The sequence below is a fragment of the Delphinus delphis genome, chromosome 18 (assembly GCF_949987515.2).
Source record: "Delphinus delphis chromosome 18, mDelDel1.2, whole genome shotgun sequence".
Lineage (NCBI taxonomy): Eukaryota > Metazoa > Chordata > Mammalia > Artiodactyla > Delphinidae > Delphinus > Delphinus delphis.
The window spans coordinates 63,767,710-63,784,792 of record NC_082700.1 but is presented as its reverse complement, the minus strand read 5'-3'; the positions used below and the strand labels follow the sequence as shown (position 1 = coordinate 63,784,792).

General features: G+C 41.4%; 1 protein-coding gene across 4 annotated transcripts in view; it reads left to right on the top strand.

Moving 5' to 3' along the window:
* LOC132413649 (ATP binding cassette subfamily C member 4 (PEL blood group)) overlaps nucleotides 1-17,083 on the top strand; it is a 215,017-nt gene that overhangs the window by 161,982 nt on the left and 35,952 nt on the right. For all 4 annotated transcript variants that reach the window (XM_059995730.2, XM_059995732.1, XM_059995733.1 and 1 more), the window contains exons 21-26: nucleotides 3,520-3,670; nucleotides 5,076-5,195; nucleotides 6,813-6,923; nucleotides 8,123-8,223; nucleotides 9,257-9,448; nucleotides 14,148-14,303. In XM_059995730.2, coding sequence (XP_059851713.1) covers nucleotides 3,520-3,670; nucleotides 5,076-5,195; nucleotides 6,813-6,923; nucleotides 8,123-8,223; nucleotides 9,257-9,448; nucleotides 14,148-14,303 — 831 coding nt within the window. The remainder of the gene's footprint in view (nucleotides 1-3,519; nucleotides 3,671-5,075; nucleotides 5,196-6,812; nucleotides 6,924-8,122; nucleotides 8,224-9,256; nucleotides 9,449-14,147; nucleotides 14,304-17,083) is intronic.

The window sequence follows — 17,083 nt, the reverse complement described above, 5'->3', positions numbered from 1 at the left end:
GTCAAACCCACGTCCCTCGCCTTGGAAGGCAGATTCTTAACCCCCCTGGACCAGCAGGGAAGTCCCAGAAATTACATTCTATTTCTTAATACTTAGAGAGCTTCGTGGAGGCGTTCAGGATTTTACTGCCTCTACGAGAATCTTGGGTGAGCTAGCAGTACAATTGATGAGATAGTCATTTCATTGAAAGGCTTTTTTTTTTCATCTGATATGTTTCCAGAATAAATAGGTAGAAGAATCTTTCCCACACCCACATCAATAAACAGCTTACTGATCAAAAACTGGGCATTTCTTAATCTCCCTAAATCAGAAGAAAATCTTGCTGTATTTTCTTGCCAAGAAGTGAATCTTGCTTTGTTTATTGCACTTGAGTCATATTTTCTGCAAAAATCAGTAATAGTTTAAGGCAATCTGGACGATTTGTACTTATCACAACTTGGAATATAATTCTTAGGAGTCTGACTGACAGCAAAATTCAGAGATTTGCAATTCTCTTGGGGTGTTAACAGTCTTAATGATCCTCATTTTATTTTTAATCCTGTAAACAGATAATAAAAGTCCTGTCTACTTATTAAGTGACTTTATGATTAAATACATATTTCACGTTGTGCCCAATATAGGAGTGAGTGAGAGAGTTCACATAAGAATGGGGTGAGCCAGAAGTATGGATGGAATATTTGTTTGCATAAAGTAAGAAGAATACATTTTTACTGGTGTTTATAGAAAGCATGTTCTTTGGCACAAGCTTCACAGAGACTGGCAGGAACAGAATCCCATGGAATTAAGTTTAAAGTGACATGTGGGTAGAGATACCTAGGAATTCCTGCAGGACTGTAAGCAATTTGGACTTTAAATGCCAAACAGGCAAACAGGCCCTCGTATTTCACACTGTGCTTGTGAAAGGAATATGTTAAAGTCTGCCATATTAGAATATAGTGTTAATTCTAGACTTAGAGACTTCCTGGGGGAACTTTAATCCAAGTGTATACATTGAACTTATAAAATCCTCAACCTCATGTGTGTGTTCTTGGGGTTTATGTATTTATTAAAATTAAGTCACGTTGTATTTTATGCTTTCTTACGAAACTTTAAAAAAAATTTAAACAGTGATTATTAAAACATGTTAGTGTGTTCTATGAGCAATCATTTTTAAGACCTTTTAATGATCAGTCTGCTGTATGAGCTGATCAGGCTCTAGTTAGCTAGGAAACTAGAACTGGCCCCTGCATGGGAGAGAATGCAAATAAATGGGGAAAATTATAAAAGGGGAGTATATTTAGATCTTGATTTTTTTATTATGAATTTTATCTGTATATGGGATGCTGTATCAGGCAGAAATTAAAGGAACAGGCTCGGGAACAAAATGAGTAAATTCTCTGACTTCGAGCAAACTCCCAAACCTCTCTGAGCTTTGTGAACAGAAAGCATAATCTCTCCTACTCAGATGTGATAGGAGAATGAAATTAGTAACGCTTGTGAAATACTAGAGAGGTGGGACCCATGGCGAGCCTCGTGAAATGTCATCCATTATTGGTAATTTGGAGGGTGCGGTAATAACCACCATTTATTTGGTTGTCAACCAGATCTAGAGACTTGTGGAATTTCTTCAGTATTATGAAAAAATTTGCCATGGGCACTAGCAATACAGCAGTTATCTTAGTTTTCACATTTTTTGAATGGGGAGGTTTTTAAACAAAACCATTAACATTTTCCAGAAAGCATTATTATTATTTTTTTTTTCCTTTACTGTTTTTCTATACTCGATTAACAATTCACTTAGCTTATAGTGTGGTTTGTCAGAAAGAGCTGCTCACAGGACAGCATCATTTCTGAGGATGAGAGGTGCTCATTAGACCTCCCTTCCGCAGGTGGTGGTGACAGTGCCCTCTGCCTGAGTCATCCCGACATCCTAACAAGGCTGCTTTGTTCCACCAAGAAGGGTGACCTCGGGTGGACACAGTTAAATTTCCTGGGATTCACTAGTTTACAAAATGTAGCTTTTGTACTTTCATTGATATGAACTCACCAATTCATGGTGCATGAAAGAGGAAATGTCAAATTGATCTTCTGTTTGGAATATACGTCTTCATCAGGTTTGCTTTGGTGCTTCAGAGGTCTACCATTTTTTCCCCTTAGTCTCCAAGAAATGCTCAGCAATTTCAGAGCAGTAAGTTTCCACTAATACGAAGCAAAGTTTGAAATAAAGAAAGGATATAGAATAGGAAACATCTCAAAAAATGGTGACTTGCCTCCATTCTCCTAAGGTTATCAACCTTTGGAAGGCCTAGAGTTGGGAAGAAAATACAGAGGGGACAGAAATTGTAGTACGGATGAGGTTTATTGTTCATATTATTTAAAAAGTGTGTCTTCAAACAGAATAGACCTCACATTCAAGTTTTCTCTGTGGCCAGAGAAAAGCCATAGTCACTTTGGTACAGGTGACATCATTACCACGCCTAGGAAAAATAGCACCTGCTCCGCTATGTCCTTGGTTGGTACTAAGCTGCTCCAGTCATTAGAATGAACTGACAGGGTCCAACCTCATGGGATTCTTAAGATTCTTTGGGTCCATAAATCTATGAATACACCGTCCCATCTCTCCTGGCTCCTTGAACCTAGAACACAATTAAGGGAGTTAGACTTTATATTTGTTATATATGAACTGCTAAGCACTTTATATACAGTATCTCATTTAATTCCCATCACCATCCTTTCATGTTGTTGGTATATCCCAGTTTTTGCTTAGATTAAGAGTGTTTGTCAGACTTCCCTGGTGGCACAGTGGTTAAGGATCCACCTGCCAATGCAGGGGACACGGGTCTGAGCCCTGGTCCGGGAAGATCCCACATGAAGCAGAACAACTAAGCCCTTGCGCCACAACTACTGAGCCTGCGCTTTAAAGCCCACGAGCCGCAACTACTGAAGCCCGAGCGAGCACCTAGAGCCTGTGCTCCTCAACGAGAGAAGCCACTGCAATGAGAAGCCTGCGCACCGCAACGAAGAGTAGCCCCTGCTCGCTGCAGCTAGAGAAAGCTGTGCACAGCAACAAGGACCCAACGCAGCCAAAAATACATAAATAAACAAACAAATAAATAAATAAATATTTTTCAGAAAAACTTTGTCACATGGTAAGCGTGCAATAAATATCGTGAGCAACACCTATAATTTTCTTCTTTCTTTCTTTTTTTTTTCTCACTGTTGTGGCCTCTTCCGTTGTGGAGCACAGGCTCTGGACGCACAGGCTCAGCGGCCATGGCTCACGGGCCCAACCGCTCCGCAGCATGTGGGATCTTCCCAGACTGGGGTACAAACCCATGTCCCCTGCATCAGCAGGCAGACTCTCAACCACTGCGCCACCAGGGAAGCCCCTCTTCTTTCTTTGGATGGGAAAGCATTCCTTACCATTCCAACATGTCCTTCGAAGAAAGGAGTTTAATCCTAACAAAACAACCCATTAAAGGTTATTTTTGAAGAGAATGCTGGATAAAGAGGCCACTGTATCTGTTTTCACTCTTCCAGACATTTCTACAAGTGATTGGTGTGGTGGGTGTGGCGGTTTCGGTGATTCCTTGGATTGCGATACCCCTGGTTCCCCTTGGCATCATTTTCTTTGTTCTCCGGAGATATTTCTTACAGACGTCAAGGGATGTGAAACGCCTGGAATCTACAAGTGAGTACCCGGGGCTCTCAAGTTGGGATGGCATCTCAGGCTGTCTTCCATTTGTGCTGTAATGGACCAGACCCCTGAAATTCTGCAGACTCTGTCTTCTGGAATTTGTCACTAAGTTAACATTAGGTAATTGGATATCATGGCCACTGTGAGTCCATGTGGCCCTTAAGGCAAATGGAGCTGGTGGCGGGTCAGCTGCAGCTTTGCATTTTAGCAAATGCGAGCACCGTGAGGACAGGGGACTGTTTCTGTCTTGTTCATGACATGCTTCCTCACACAGAGCATCTACTCCATAAATACTTTTCTTAAAAATACAATATTTCATCATGCTGGAACTAATGTCTTTTCTAGGAGATGCACAGGTAACAAAGCGATGTCAGTATTTCCTGCTGATAAAGCACAAGTTATCACTCATCCCAGAAAGGTCACAGGCTCAGAATCTGCCCACAAAGAAAGCAAGTTGCCTCATTCACGGCGGGGAATGAAAACCAAAAGGGGTCCTCCCTGCCCAGCAACCTATGACCCACCTGTTCCGTGATGTGCGGGAGCCAGACCGTGGTGCTCGTGTTCAGTGTGCTCTTAGAGAAGATGCCAGGAAACAAATGGCTGGTCATGTGACACGAGGCCCCACACCAATACATAGTCACTAAAAAGAGAATGGCTGCTGTCAGATTCTAAAAGAGTGACATCAGTGTCACATACCACAGTGGCCTCCAAATGCCTCAAGTATCCAGTAGGGCAGCTATAAAAACATCCATCAGGTTCCCAGAGCGGAAGTCGAAACTATTCAAAGACCCCTTGACTGCATGGGTCCTCTGGGCACAAGGGCCGTGTGACGCCCAGGTGCTCCGTGGCACACAAAGAGACTCTTGGCATAGGTGCAGGAAAATTCCCAGGATGGAAGGAGATGGCAGACTCTCCGTTCACCTTACTTATCTCGCCTCTGTCCTTGTGCCAGCCCTTAAGTTTCTAATCTTAGGTGGAGACAACACACAGATAGTTCATCAAAATTCAGCGTGGTGAAGGACTCTGACGGAGAATTAAATTTTAAAATGATACTGAACCAAAAATTAGTGAACAGGTAATTACCTCCAGGTAATTTCTACCTGGAGGGATGTCAGGGAAGAATTTGGAATGTGGCCCTGTTTGAGGAGGACCTTGATGATTGAGTTAGTATGGAGGTTCAATATCTAAATCTAGGTCAGATCTTTCATGTCCAGGTCATAAAAGTGAAGCTTAGTGTGAGCAAGAGTTGGAGGGTCACGTGGAGGATCTTCTCCCGAAGAGGGGCGTCATCCCCCTTCCTCCAGGAAGCCCTTGGGTGTTGCCCCTTGGAAGGCGGTGGATTTCTTTGCATCGAGTCTCCCTGACTTTATCTGTCATTTGTCTGTCCCTGCTTCCCCAGCTCGGAGCCCAGTATTTTCCCACTTATCATCATCTCTCCAAGGACTCTGGACCATCCGGGCGTACAAAGCCGAAGAGAGGTTTCAGGAACTGTTCGATGCACACCAGGACTTGCATTCAGGTCTGTAAGTTTCTGGACATGATTTCAGAGGATGGGAGGTGCTGCCTTCTGAGGCTTGAGTCCTTGTCAGGTGGCCTTGCCGGCCCACACCGCTCTCTGCGCCTCCCCAGCCCTTCCTCTCAGCCTCCCCTCTGTGCTCTCCTCTTCCCCATCACACCCCTGCTTTTCTCCCTTCACTGGCTTGCATTGTCCTTCCATCAAGGTGCCCTGTGGCCTTCTGTCCGTTTAGGGAGGGTGTCAACAGATTTTATTTTTTTTAAGCAAAGAGCCACACGGTCTCTGTTGCAACTACTCAGCTTTGCTATTTATTTATTTTAATAATTGAATTGTCAAAATATTTATTTATTTATTTATTTGTTCGTTTTTGGCTGCATTGGCTGTTCCTTGCTGCACATGGGCTTTCTCTAGTTGCAGTGAGCGAGGGCTACACTTTGTTGCCGTGTGCAGGCTTCTTATTGTGGTGGCTTCTCTCGTTGTGGAGCACAGGCTCTAGGATCATGGGCTCAGTAGTTGTGGCGCACGGGCTCAGCTGCTCCGTGGCATGTGGGATCTCCCCGGACCAGGGCTCGAACCCGTGTTCCCTGCATTGGCAGGCGGATTCTTAACCACTGCGCCACCAGGGAATTCCAGCTTTGCTGTTTATTACCGCACTAAAGCAGACAAAAATCATACGTCGGCAAATGGCTGTGTTCCTTTAAAGCTTTATTTACAAAAGCAGGTTGTGGCCATTCTTGGCCCTCAGGCTGTAATTTGCTGACTCTTTTTTTTTTTTTTTTTTTGTGGTACGTGGGCCCCTCACTGCTGTGGCCTCTCCCGTTGCGGAGCGCAGGCTCACCGGCCATGGCTCACGGTCCCAGCCACTCCGCGGCATGTGGGATCCTCCCGGCCCCGGGGCACGAACCCGTGTCCCCTGCATCGGCAGGCGGACTCTCAACCACTGCGCCACCAGGGAAGCCCCTGCTGACTCTTTTCAGAGCATACAGGGTGGCAGACCTGAAGAAGGAAAATAATTTCTCTCTTATCAGATTTGCCACCCAGAATTCCCTCTAAGTCAATAAAATCCTGGCGCAACTTTCCAATCTTTATTGTATTTTGAAGAGAAAATGGCATTTTGAAAGCCACATGCAGATCCTGCTAGCTGATGGTCGTTTGGATACTGGCTCCTAAGAATAAACATTGTGCAGGGCCCTGTAGTAAGTGCAGAAGGTGCTGGAAACAGTGTGAGCTGCGCTCTCTGCCAGCAGAGAACTAGGAGCAGTCAGCCCTGTGAGAGGATGAGCCTCACGTTGAGGCCCAGAACTGTACGAAACACACCAACGAGACCACTTTTCTATGTTCATGATCATGATCGTAGTTCTGTTTATAACCTGTGGGTTGAAGATTTTCGTACATTCTTCCCACAAAGCCCCTGGACTGATATCTACGTATACCATACGTTGTCTTGTGTCAGAACCTGGCTTTTCGTGATCTCTAGGTTGCTTGAGTACGTAACTTTGCTGTCCTACCTTGCGTAAAAATCTGTTGTAGCTCAACTGCGCAAAGTGCTCTCCCTCATTAGAAGCAGCCTCCATGATACTTCTGCTTATTCATTATGCTTCTTATACTTCACAAATCCAGAGGCTTGGTTCTTGTTTCTGACTACGTCCCGATGGTTCGCTGTGCGTCTGGATGCCATCTGTGCCATCTTTGTCATTGTTGTTGCCTTTGGGTCCCTGATTCTGGCAAAAAGTAAGTACAGATGTGAATAACTATTTGTATTATGATTACAATTTATAGCTTCGTTTGCAGTTATTAATTTAAACTCTTGGCTCATTGTCTAATCCCATAGACCATTTGGTTCTAATGAATTGTATTAAAGTGTTTGCAGCGTGTGGTTTTCCAGTGTGGCCCTTGTAGAGGAGTCATTGGGTCTTGATGAGGCCTTTAATGAGATGTCTTTTTTGTGTGTGTGCGGTACGCGGGTCTCTCACTGTTGTGGCCTCTCCCGTTGCGGAGCACAGGCTCCGGACGCGCAGGCTCAGCGGCCCTGGCTCACGGGCCCAGCCGCTCCGCGGCATGTGGGATCTTCCCGGACCGGGGCACGAACCCGTGTCCACTGCATCGGCAGGCGGACTCTCAACCACTGCGACACCAGGGAAGCCCTAATGAGATGTCTTGATGAGGGCTTTGATCCTTTTATATTTCTTAAATGGGTTGAAGTCCATACAACTCTAGCAACTGACCTTCTGAACATTCCTGATAGCGTCTTAGTGTTAGGAGGAGAGAACCAAGTGTGCTGTTAAGCTTTTTGTCAAGCCTATGGCATTCAGGCTCCTCGGATCTCTTGGTTGTAGCTTCCTGGTGTACTGAGGTGAGAAATATTCTCTGTAGGAAAGAACAGTTTCCTCTGCTGTGTGGGTACCAGATGAGCAGGTAATGGTGTGTGTGGCGTGAATTCACCATCCCTAACTATTCCATAGTAACAACACTGAATCATAGTGTTTAATGATGGAACAATGAGAGCAGTATTTTAGATTTAAAAGTACTGGCTCTCAGAACCTATTGACTTGTTTTTCGTGGTTTCCAATTGTGGCTGCGTTGGGCATACAAAGTGAAATTACATAATGGTCCTTGAAACCATAATGACGAAAGCCTGAATGATGACATGATTCCTCGCCTGTATAATACTGTCAAGTGTATGTCAATCCTGTCGGGATTAAGAAACTTATTTAATAGTTTTCTGAGTTCATAGTTTTTTTTCTTTGTTTTTTCTTTTTTCTTTTCGTTGTATCATGGTCTCAATCAACAGGTAGTAAAAATATAAGTGATGCTGTTGTTATGTGCAAGTGTTTTAAATATTATAAAGAAGTCTTGGTACAGAGACAGTAGGATCCCAACTCAGGGTTCAGACTGGAACTAAGTTATTCCCCTTCTTCTTCCTCATTTAGCTTTGGATGCCGGCCAGGTTGGCCTGGCGCTGTCCTACGCCCTCACGCTCATGGGGATGTTCCAGTGGTGCGTAAGGCAAAGTGCCGAAGTTGAAAATATGGTAACATTTACCTTTTAGCCTATTCAGGTCTCCTTGTCGTTACATCACATAAAGGCAATTCTTATGTAAAAAAAAAAAACTTAAAACTTTTCTTTTTTTTTTACATCATAGCGAACAGGGTTTGTTAGATCCTTCCTCCATCTGTTTACAATTTATTTAAAATAAAATATATACATCTTTTTCTCAGTCTTATGTATGCCATGTCAGCAGGTTTTATATTCATCACAAGCTGTCTTCAAATATAATAAATGTCTCTGTAGGAGGGAGGTTCTGAAATCCTGGAGAAGATATAAGCTAGGGTAATTCCTCATTCCTGGTGAAAGGAGAATTTAGTATTTTGAGGTTTATTTGTTTAATTCGTTTAATTTAATTACTGCCCACCCTCCCCATTTGAGAATTTTTCCTTGTATGTGTTGAACACCTGAATCTGTTGGTGCCCCTTCTCTCTGAATGTACTATCAAGTTATGGTTGTTGAGAAGGCCTTAGTCAATATGTAAATTCTCTGCTGTTTCGAATATTTTCAATTTTTCCTAAAGGGAGAAAAATGATGAAAATGAAACTTTTCTATTTCGCTCTCTAACAGAGAAGAAAGTAACTAATTATTAAAATGAGGTGTACTGACTATGCATTTCTATTCATCTATAACAGATGACCCTTCTGTAGCAAAATGCTACTGGTGGGCGTCCATACATATTCTTTTCATTGACAAAATTCTCTCTTTTTTAAAATTCATATGCAAAAATTAGATCAGTGAAATCATAGTATTCATTTCTCTAGTTCTTTTCGTTTTAATATAATGTTGAAGAAAGTAGCCGTAATAAAAGTGTTACAAGACAATGAACAAGTTTACAAATCATCAGTATCCTCATCAAACTACTACTTCTGTCTTTTGGGGGTGTTAAGACCTGAGATATTCTTCATTATAGAAAAGCAGATAATAATGATATAAATGCAGAGCATCTCATTCACAGTCTTTGAACATCCATAAACAAGACCCTCCGTTCCTAACTCATGTGATGTCATATCTTTCAGATGATTTCAGTAGAAAGGGTGATTGAATATACAGATCTGGAAAAAGAAGCACCCTGGGAATACCAGAAACGCCCACCACCGTCCTGGCCCCAGGAAGGAGTGGTCGTCTTTGACAATGTGAACTTCTCGTACAGCTTAGATGGGCCTCTGGTATTGAAGCACCTGACAGCACTCATTAAATCGAGAGAAAAGGTTTGTTTTAGCCATTTGCCTCTTTTTCTGTTGCTGTGTGCACGCTGATTAGATCAGTCCCTCGGGCGGGACCAGGGCAAGCTCTTGAAAAAGAGGCTAAATGAGAACAGACATGGTGGCAGGAAGCTCCCCGCACCTGCCCCTCCAGCTTCAAGTCCTGATGTACTTACACCCCCTGCACTCGGGTCGTGTGTAGGTTCTCCCAGTGTATCACGTCCTCCCTGCTTCCGGTGCGCACGCTGCCCCTCGACCTCAGAGACCCTTCCCTTCCGTCATGTGGCTGGTGAAAGTCACCTCGTTTTCTGAGTCAAGTCTCATTCGTCTGCTTCTCTGAGACCCTCTATTCTTCCTCAGAGTCTTTTACATAATGAAAGTAACAGATGAATAGGTAAACAAATGTGCTATACCCCTAACAATGAAATATTATTCAGCCTTAGAAAGGAGTAAAATTCCAGTCTATGGATAAACCTTGAGGACATCAGGTTAGATGAAACAAGTCAGACATAAAGGGAACAAATACTGTATGATTCCACTTATATGAGGTTCCTAGAGTAGTCAAATCCATGAAGGCAGGAAGTAGGATGGTGGTCGCCAGAGACTGGGTAAGGGGAATTGGGTGTTGTTGTTTAATGGGTACAGAGTTTCTTTGTTACAAGGAGAAAATATTCTGGTGGGACAAGAATATGAATGTACTTACCACTAAACTGTCCACTTAAACATGGTTCAGTTGGTAAATTTTATGTTACCTGTATTTGACCATAATTAAGTGGTGGCATCTGTGGCATGCTTTGTATTGGTGGGTCTGTATCTCACCGAACCCTGAGGCTCCTGAAGACTGGAGAGCATCCTGTTTTCATCTCTTGTTCCCCCAGAATTGGCGTTCTACAGGGCACAGATAGGGTGCTGAGGAGCTGCTGGCTGGGAGAGTGAGTGAGCAACATGTACAGGTGTGAGCAACCAGTAACCAGAATACACACACGAGACAACTGCGTAAACGACTGATTACCTAGAGTGTTAAATACTTTAAGAACTGCTCTTTAAAACTCTTTCTACCACAGACCCATCTAGCGGACTATAGCCATAATTTAATGAATGATACCCTTGTGATGGGAAAGAATATTCAACTTAATGCCCAAATGATACCCAGGGAGCAGCTTCAGTTAGTCACACAGCAAAAGCTGACTTCTAATTATTTCCAGTTTCACCGTAGCTTGGGAAGGAGGTGAGGATTGCTGTGTCGAGAAAACATTCACTGAAGCTCTTGATGCAATCCTGTCCCTGAGAACTCTGTAGGCGATGTTTGCTTACTCACCGACAGTGTGTCCATCATATTTCCTGTCTGATACATAATGCTGTTAATTTGCACATGTCTTAATTCATATTTTCTGGCTTTTGGGGAAATTTATCTAAGAAACTCTGCAGTAGAACTTAGGAACATAACATATGTGTATTCTTCTATCTTAAAATCCCCAAGTCATAGTATCAGCTGAGCTTGAAAATGTTTGTGGGAAAATTGAATCTGGAGACTGAATTAATAACTGTAGTAACGTGACTTTTTATTTATGTCTTGATCCATTCACAGTATCACCGTTAGCTCCATTTCTGTGTTTGGAGATTATACCTGGGTAGAATAGTCATGAAGCCATTTCACTCCGTCTGTGTACATCCCAGGTTTCCTCTCCTGCACACCTGCCCCAGCCCCTGTTGCTCTGGGACACCCCTTTGGTGTTGGATTTGACTGAGAGAGGCTGCTGCAGGGGAGGCTGTGGGAGTGAACCGGGCCAGCAGAAGTGGAGCTTTATTCTCCTTCCATCCTTCCTCTGCTGTCCCCATTTCTGGAAGTTCGAGTAAATGGGAAAAATTAATAGGCACTATGCAGGTTTCTAATTCATGGAAGAAATAGCAAGTCAAAATAAAGGCCCAAAATGAGGTAAATAGCACCCTAGGCTTCCTGGTTAGATTCTGAACACTGGCTGCATTTTTCATTTAGATGATTTTGTGGTTGATTTGATCATTTTAGAGAGTACTGGGCCATTTTCAAGCCTTTTCCAGCTCTAGAGGTGGATTGATTTTGGTTTGTTATTTTTTTTTTCTTGCTCAGAGCTATTACTTGAATAATACATCCTTACAGATGCTCACTAGACCTTGCTATAATGTGCAAAAATATCAGTTTGCTACCTTTTCTCCTCTTTTACGTAATATTTCCTCGGCAACCCCTCCCCTCACTCCCAGATTGTCCCACTTCCCCCTGCAGGCTTCCTAATTCCTTGTGACTCAGACTGTGGTGCCTGGGCCAGCAGCACCTGCATCGCCTGGAGCATCTTAGAAATGCAGAATCTCAGGCCCACCCAGACCTACTGATTCAGCATCGCTTTTGAGGGAGACCTCCCAGTAAAGATTTTCTCCAAGTGTCTTTGCCTTTAGGAATGTAAACTTAACTGGTAATGGTGAGACTCTCCTCAGGCAATTGGTAAAACCCTTTGGTGACCTGGAAAAGACTTTCAGGTTATAGTTTTGATAACTAAATGGTAGCAGTAGCCTAAGCTGGGTTTTCTTTGAGTTGCTTTTTTCTTACTCTGCTCACTGGAGTGTTGTACTTCCATTCCTGTGGCCGTAAGCAGCCTTCGGTGCCACTGCCTATCTCCGCCGTTTACCAGGAGTTTACAAATGTTCCAGTTTGCATAATGGATCAGTTTCAGTACAGCTAGTAGCATAGGAATATACACACATTCTCACAGACACAGTTCTCACCTTTGTTCTGATGTGTGCTTATTTACATATGAGAACACCCAGAAACACAGGCATACCGCTGTTTCTTTGGGGTTTTTTTGAGTGTGTGTGTTTTTTTTTTCTTTAAATAACAAGTTGAACATTTGTTGCAGCCCTGCATTGAGCATGTCCATCAGCACCATTTTTCCTACAACATTTGCTCACTTCGTGTCTCTTTGTCACAGTTTGGTAATTCTTGCAATATTTTAAACCTTTTCATTATAATTATATTTGTTATGGTGAGCTGTGATCAGTGTTCTTAAGCTTACTACAACCCAGTGAAGGCCCAGATGATGGTTAGCCTTTTTTAGCAGTAAAGTATTTGACATTAAGTATGTACATTCTTCTTTAGACATAATTCTGTTGTACATTTAGTATGCTACAGTATAGTGTAAACATAACTTTTGCATGCACAGAGGAAGAAAAATATTCACATGACTTGCTTTATTTTGCGATGTTCCCATTTTTGTGGTGGTCTGGAACCAAATCCATAGTGTGTTCAAAACCTGCATGTACACAGAACAAATGACCCATATGTATATATACCCCTAGGACCTGCTTATATGCAGAAAGTGTCCCATCTATATTATATAAATTAGGATTTACCATATCATACAAAATGGCTACAAATGGAAATCAACTAAAGCCACTTTTCTTTTAGTTAATCTCTATAAAGATAAATTATTTTTTGAAATTTGATTATTGTTTTTACAGACTAAGATTCGAAACTTTGGAGGTATTTAATGAGAAAATATGTCAAGTTACCATTGTATAATCAGTGCTCAGAGGGGTTTAGTTCTTCTCTCTTTAAAGCCATGAGTTTTTAAAATTTACTGAATTAATTTACAAATGATTGAAAGCATATCTTAGGCCCCCATCTGTATTTAGATTTATAAATAGAGATGAAATCACCTCTTGGGAAGCTCCCACCAGGGAATTTGTAGTTGGGAAGCTCATTGGTAAAAAAAGGCCAGTTTCTGCATACATGTTTGAATTCAGACAGCTAAAATCCAGTTTTTACAATACAGTTTCATTCCTGACCAGCATTTTACCTGCATTATATTGATTCTTTGATCTTATTGTTAATGCACTTAATTTCTCTCTGCTTTGATTTTAATAACTTGACCGATACATGACATGTATCTTTCCAAGGTTTAATTAGAAGTATTAATTGGTTTGTAAAATGCCTTTTGAAGTGCTCAGATGAAAGGTCCCATATAAATAGCAAATGTTATTTGTGTTGTTGTTGATCTCATTATGTGTACTTTGCCTACTGGGTACTGCCTTTTAAGACACTGAGACCTGCATTTTACAATTTTAAGGTGTTTCCTTTCAAGATAGAGCGTTATTAAGGTATTTCTTATCAGGAAGTGATTTTGTTTGTCTGCCAAAGAGTACTTCCTCTTAAATGATAGAATCTGGGATCCTGAATTCTTGTTTGTGTATAATCCTTCTTACTTGACTTGTTGACATCTCTGTAAAATTACTCACATAATTCTCAATGTTCAGAATAGCCAGACACTAGGAATACAACTCATTTAAAAGCTGACTGCTAATTGAACACATGGGAAACTGCTGTTGTTTCACTGCCAGTAGACTGATTCTGTTATTTTTAACTCTTCCTTGACCAGGGGGTCTTAACCGGGGACATTTGTCAGTGTCTGACATTTTTGGTTGCCGCAATCTCGGGGGTGCTCCTGGTATCTAGTGGGCAGAATCCAGGGGTACTGCTAAATATCCTAGAATACACAGGACATCCCCCGTTCCCCAACGAAGAATTATCTTTCCCAAAATTTCAACAGTGCCACAGTTGAGAAACTTACAGACTACACTCTGTACAGAATTTTTAAAATTCATCTTCAACAACCAAGGGTTTTCCTAGGTTTGTTGCATATTGTGAATTCTTAATCCCTCCTGTATCTCTTTACAGGTTGGCATTGTGGGAAGAACAGGAGCTGGAAAAAGTTCCCTCGTCGCTGCCCTTTTTAGACTGTCAGAACCTGAAGGTAAAATTTGGATTGATAAGATCTTGACAACCGAAATTGGACTTCACGATTTAAGGAAGAAAATGTCAATCATACCTCAGGTATGCACTTCAGAGCATTGACACATATTCTTTTAATATGGCACCTAAGTTTAATGTCTTTCAATTTGATTGTTTCTAAAAAATTGGTTGAAAGGGTTGATCCTTTTTCCCCCAACAGAGCATATTTTTTACTTCAGGGATTTTCAACAGATATTTTCATCAGATACCTGGTTTGGTTTGTTGGTTTGTTTGTTTGTTTGTTTTTGAGTGCCTGTGATTTAATAACTTACCCAGATAGATTTCTGGATTCAGACTTTCTCAGGTACCACAATTTTATCCACTGATAACCACATAATTCTGAAGAAAAATAAGTGGTTTGTTTAGCATGTGAGCGGTTTGTGTAGGGAAACATGAATTTTAAGTGTCTTAATGATGGAATCATGCTATAGGAAATAAGCTACCTTTTCAAAGGTGATTATCTCCCTGGAGTACTTTCTGGGAAACTGGGGGGCTTTGAGAATTACAGCATGTATATATGCTTTAGAGAGACTTTTATAATTCAGCCATAAGTAAGTGACTTTAATTAGGCAGGCAGTAAGGAATAGTGAGGAAGAACACGGGACATGGAATTCCATCTCTGTGCACCTCGGTTTTCTCCCTCTTTCGAGGCAGCTAACAGGAACAACTCATCGAACTGTTGTGAAGACTAAATAGGTCAGTGTGTGTGGAGTGCTTCCTGTAGACCCTATACGTGGTTTCTGTGATGGTGGAGCATTGAATTGGGCTCTGATTCTGTTTTCTTTTTTTTTGACTTCTTAAATAAGTATGGTTTTCAGGGAGTGTTTGATTATTTGCACAATAGAAGCTCCTGTCATTCCTTATGTTTCATCCACACAAAATAATTCAGAGAACTTTTATTGAGCAATTACTATCCTCCAGATATACACCCAAGGGCAACATAGGCCCTGTGCCTTCATCTTCTATCCTGCTTTCTGCTTTGATAAACTTGCTGAGTTTTTTTGTTTTTTTTTTTTACTTTGGGTTTTTTTTTGTTTGTCTTTTCCTTCAATTTTTGAATTTTATTTATTTTTTTATACAGCAGGTTCTTATTAGTCATCAGTTTTATACACATCAGTGTATATGCGGCAATCCCAGTCGCCCAATTCATCCCACCACCACGCCCACCCCCTGCCGCTTTCCCCCCTTGGTTTGTTCTCTACATGTTTGTTCTCTACATCTGTGTCTCAATTTCTGCCTTGCAAACTGGTTCATCTGTACCATTTTTCTAGGTTCCACATATATGCGTTAATATACGATAGATCCATCCACGTCTCCACAAACAACCCAATTTCGTTCCTTTTTATGGCTGAGTAATATTCCATTGTATATATGTACCACATCTTCTTTATCCATTCGTCCGTCGATGGGCATTTAGGTTGCTTCCATGTCCTGGCTATTGTAAATAGTGCTGCAATGAACATTGGACTGCATGTGTCATTTTGGATTATGGTTTTCTCTGGGTATATGCCCAGGAGTGGGATTGCTGAGTCATATGGTAATCCTATGTTTAGTTTTTTAAGGAACCTCCATACTGTTCTCCATAGTGGCTGTTTCAATTTACACAACAGTGCAACAGGGTTCCCTTTTCTCCAAACCCTCTCCAGCATTTGTTGTTTGTAGATTTTCCGATGATGCCCATTCTAACTGGTGTGAGGTGTTACCACATTGTAGTTTTAATTTGCATTTCTCTAATAATTAGTGATGTTGAGCAGGTTTTCATGTGCTTCTTGGCCATCTGTATGTCTTCTTTGGAGAAATGTCTATTTAAGTCTTCTGCCCATTTTTGGATTGGGTTGTTTTTTTAATATTGAGCTGCATGAGCTGTTTATATATTTTGGAAATTAATCCTTTGTCCGTTGATTCATTTGCAAATATTTTTCCCATTCTGAGGGTTGTCTTTTCGTCTTGTTTATGGTTTCCTTTGCCGTGCAAAAGTTTTGAAGTTTCATTAGGTCCCATGTGTTTATTTTTGTTTTTATTTCCTTTACTCTAGGAGGTGGATTAAAAAAGATCTTGCTGTGATTTATGTCAAAGGGTCTTCTTCCTATGTTTTCCTCTAAGAGTTTTATAGTGTCTGGTCTTTTTAGGTCTCAAATCCATTTTGAGTTTATTTTTCTGTATGGTGTTAGGGAGTGTTCTAATTTCATTCTTTTGCCTGTAGCTGTCCAGTTTTCCCTGCACCACTTATTGAAGAGGCTGTGTTTTCTCCATTGTATAACCTTGCCTCCTTTGTCATAGATTAGTTGACCGTAGGTGCATGCATTTATCTCTGGGCTTTCTGTCTTGTTCCATTGATCTATGTTTCTGTTTTTGTGCCAGTACCATATTGTCTTGATTACTGTAGCTTTGTAGTATAGTCCGAAGTGAGGGAGTCTGATTCCTCCAGCTCCATTTGTTTCCCTCAGGACTGCTTTGGCTAATTAGGGTCTTTTGTGTATCCATACAAATTTTAAGATTATTTGTTCTAGTTCTATAAAAAATGCCATTGGTAATTTGATAGGGATTGCACTGAATCTGTAGATTGCTTTGGGTAGTACAGTCATTTTCACAATATTGATTCTTCCAATCCAAGAACATGTTATATCTCTCCATCTGTTGGAATCATCTTTAATTTCTTTCATCAGTGTCTTATAGTTTTCTGCATGCAGGTCTTTTGTCTCCCTAGGTAGGTTTATTCCTAGGTATTTTATTCTTTCTGTGGCAGTGGTAAATGCCACTGAATAATGGCATTAGATTTTTCATTATTAGTGTATAGGAATGCAAGAGATTTCTGTGCATTA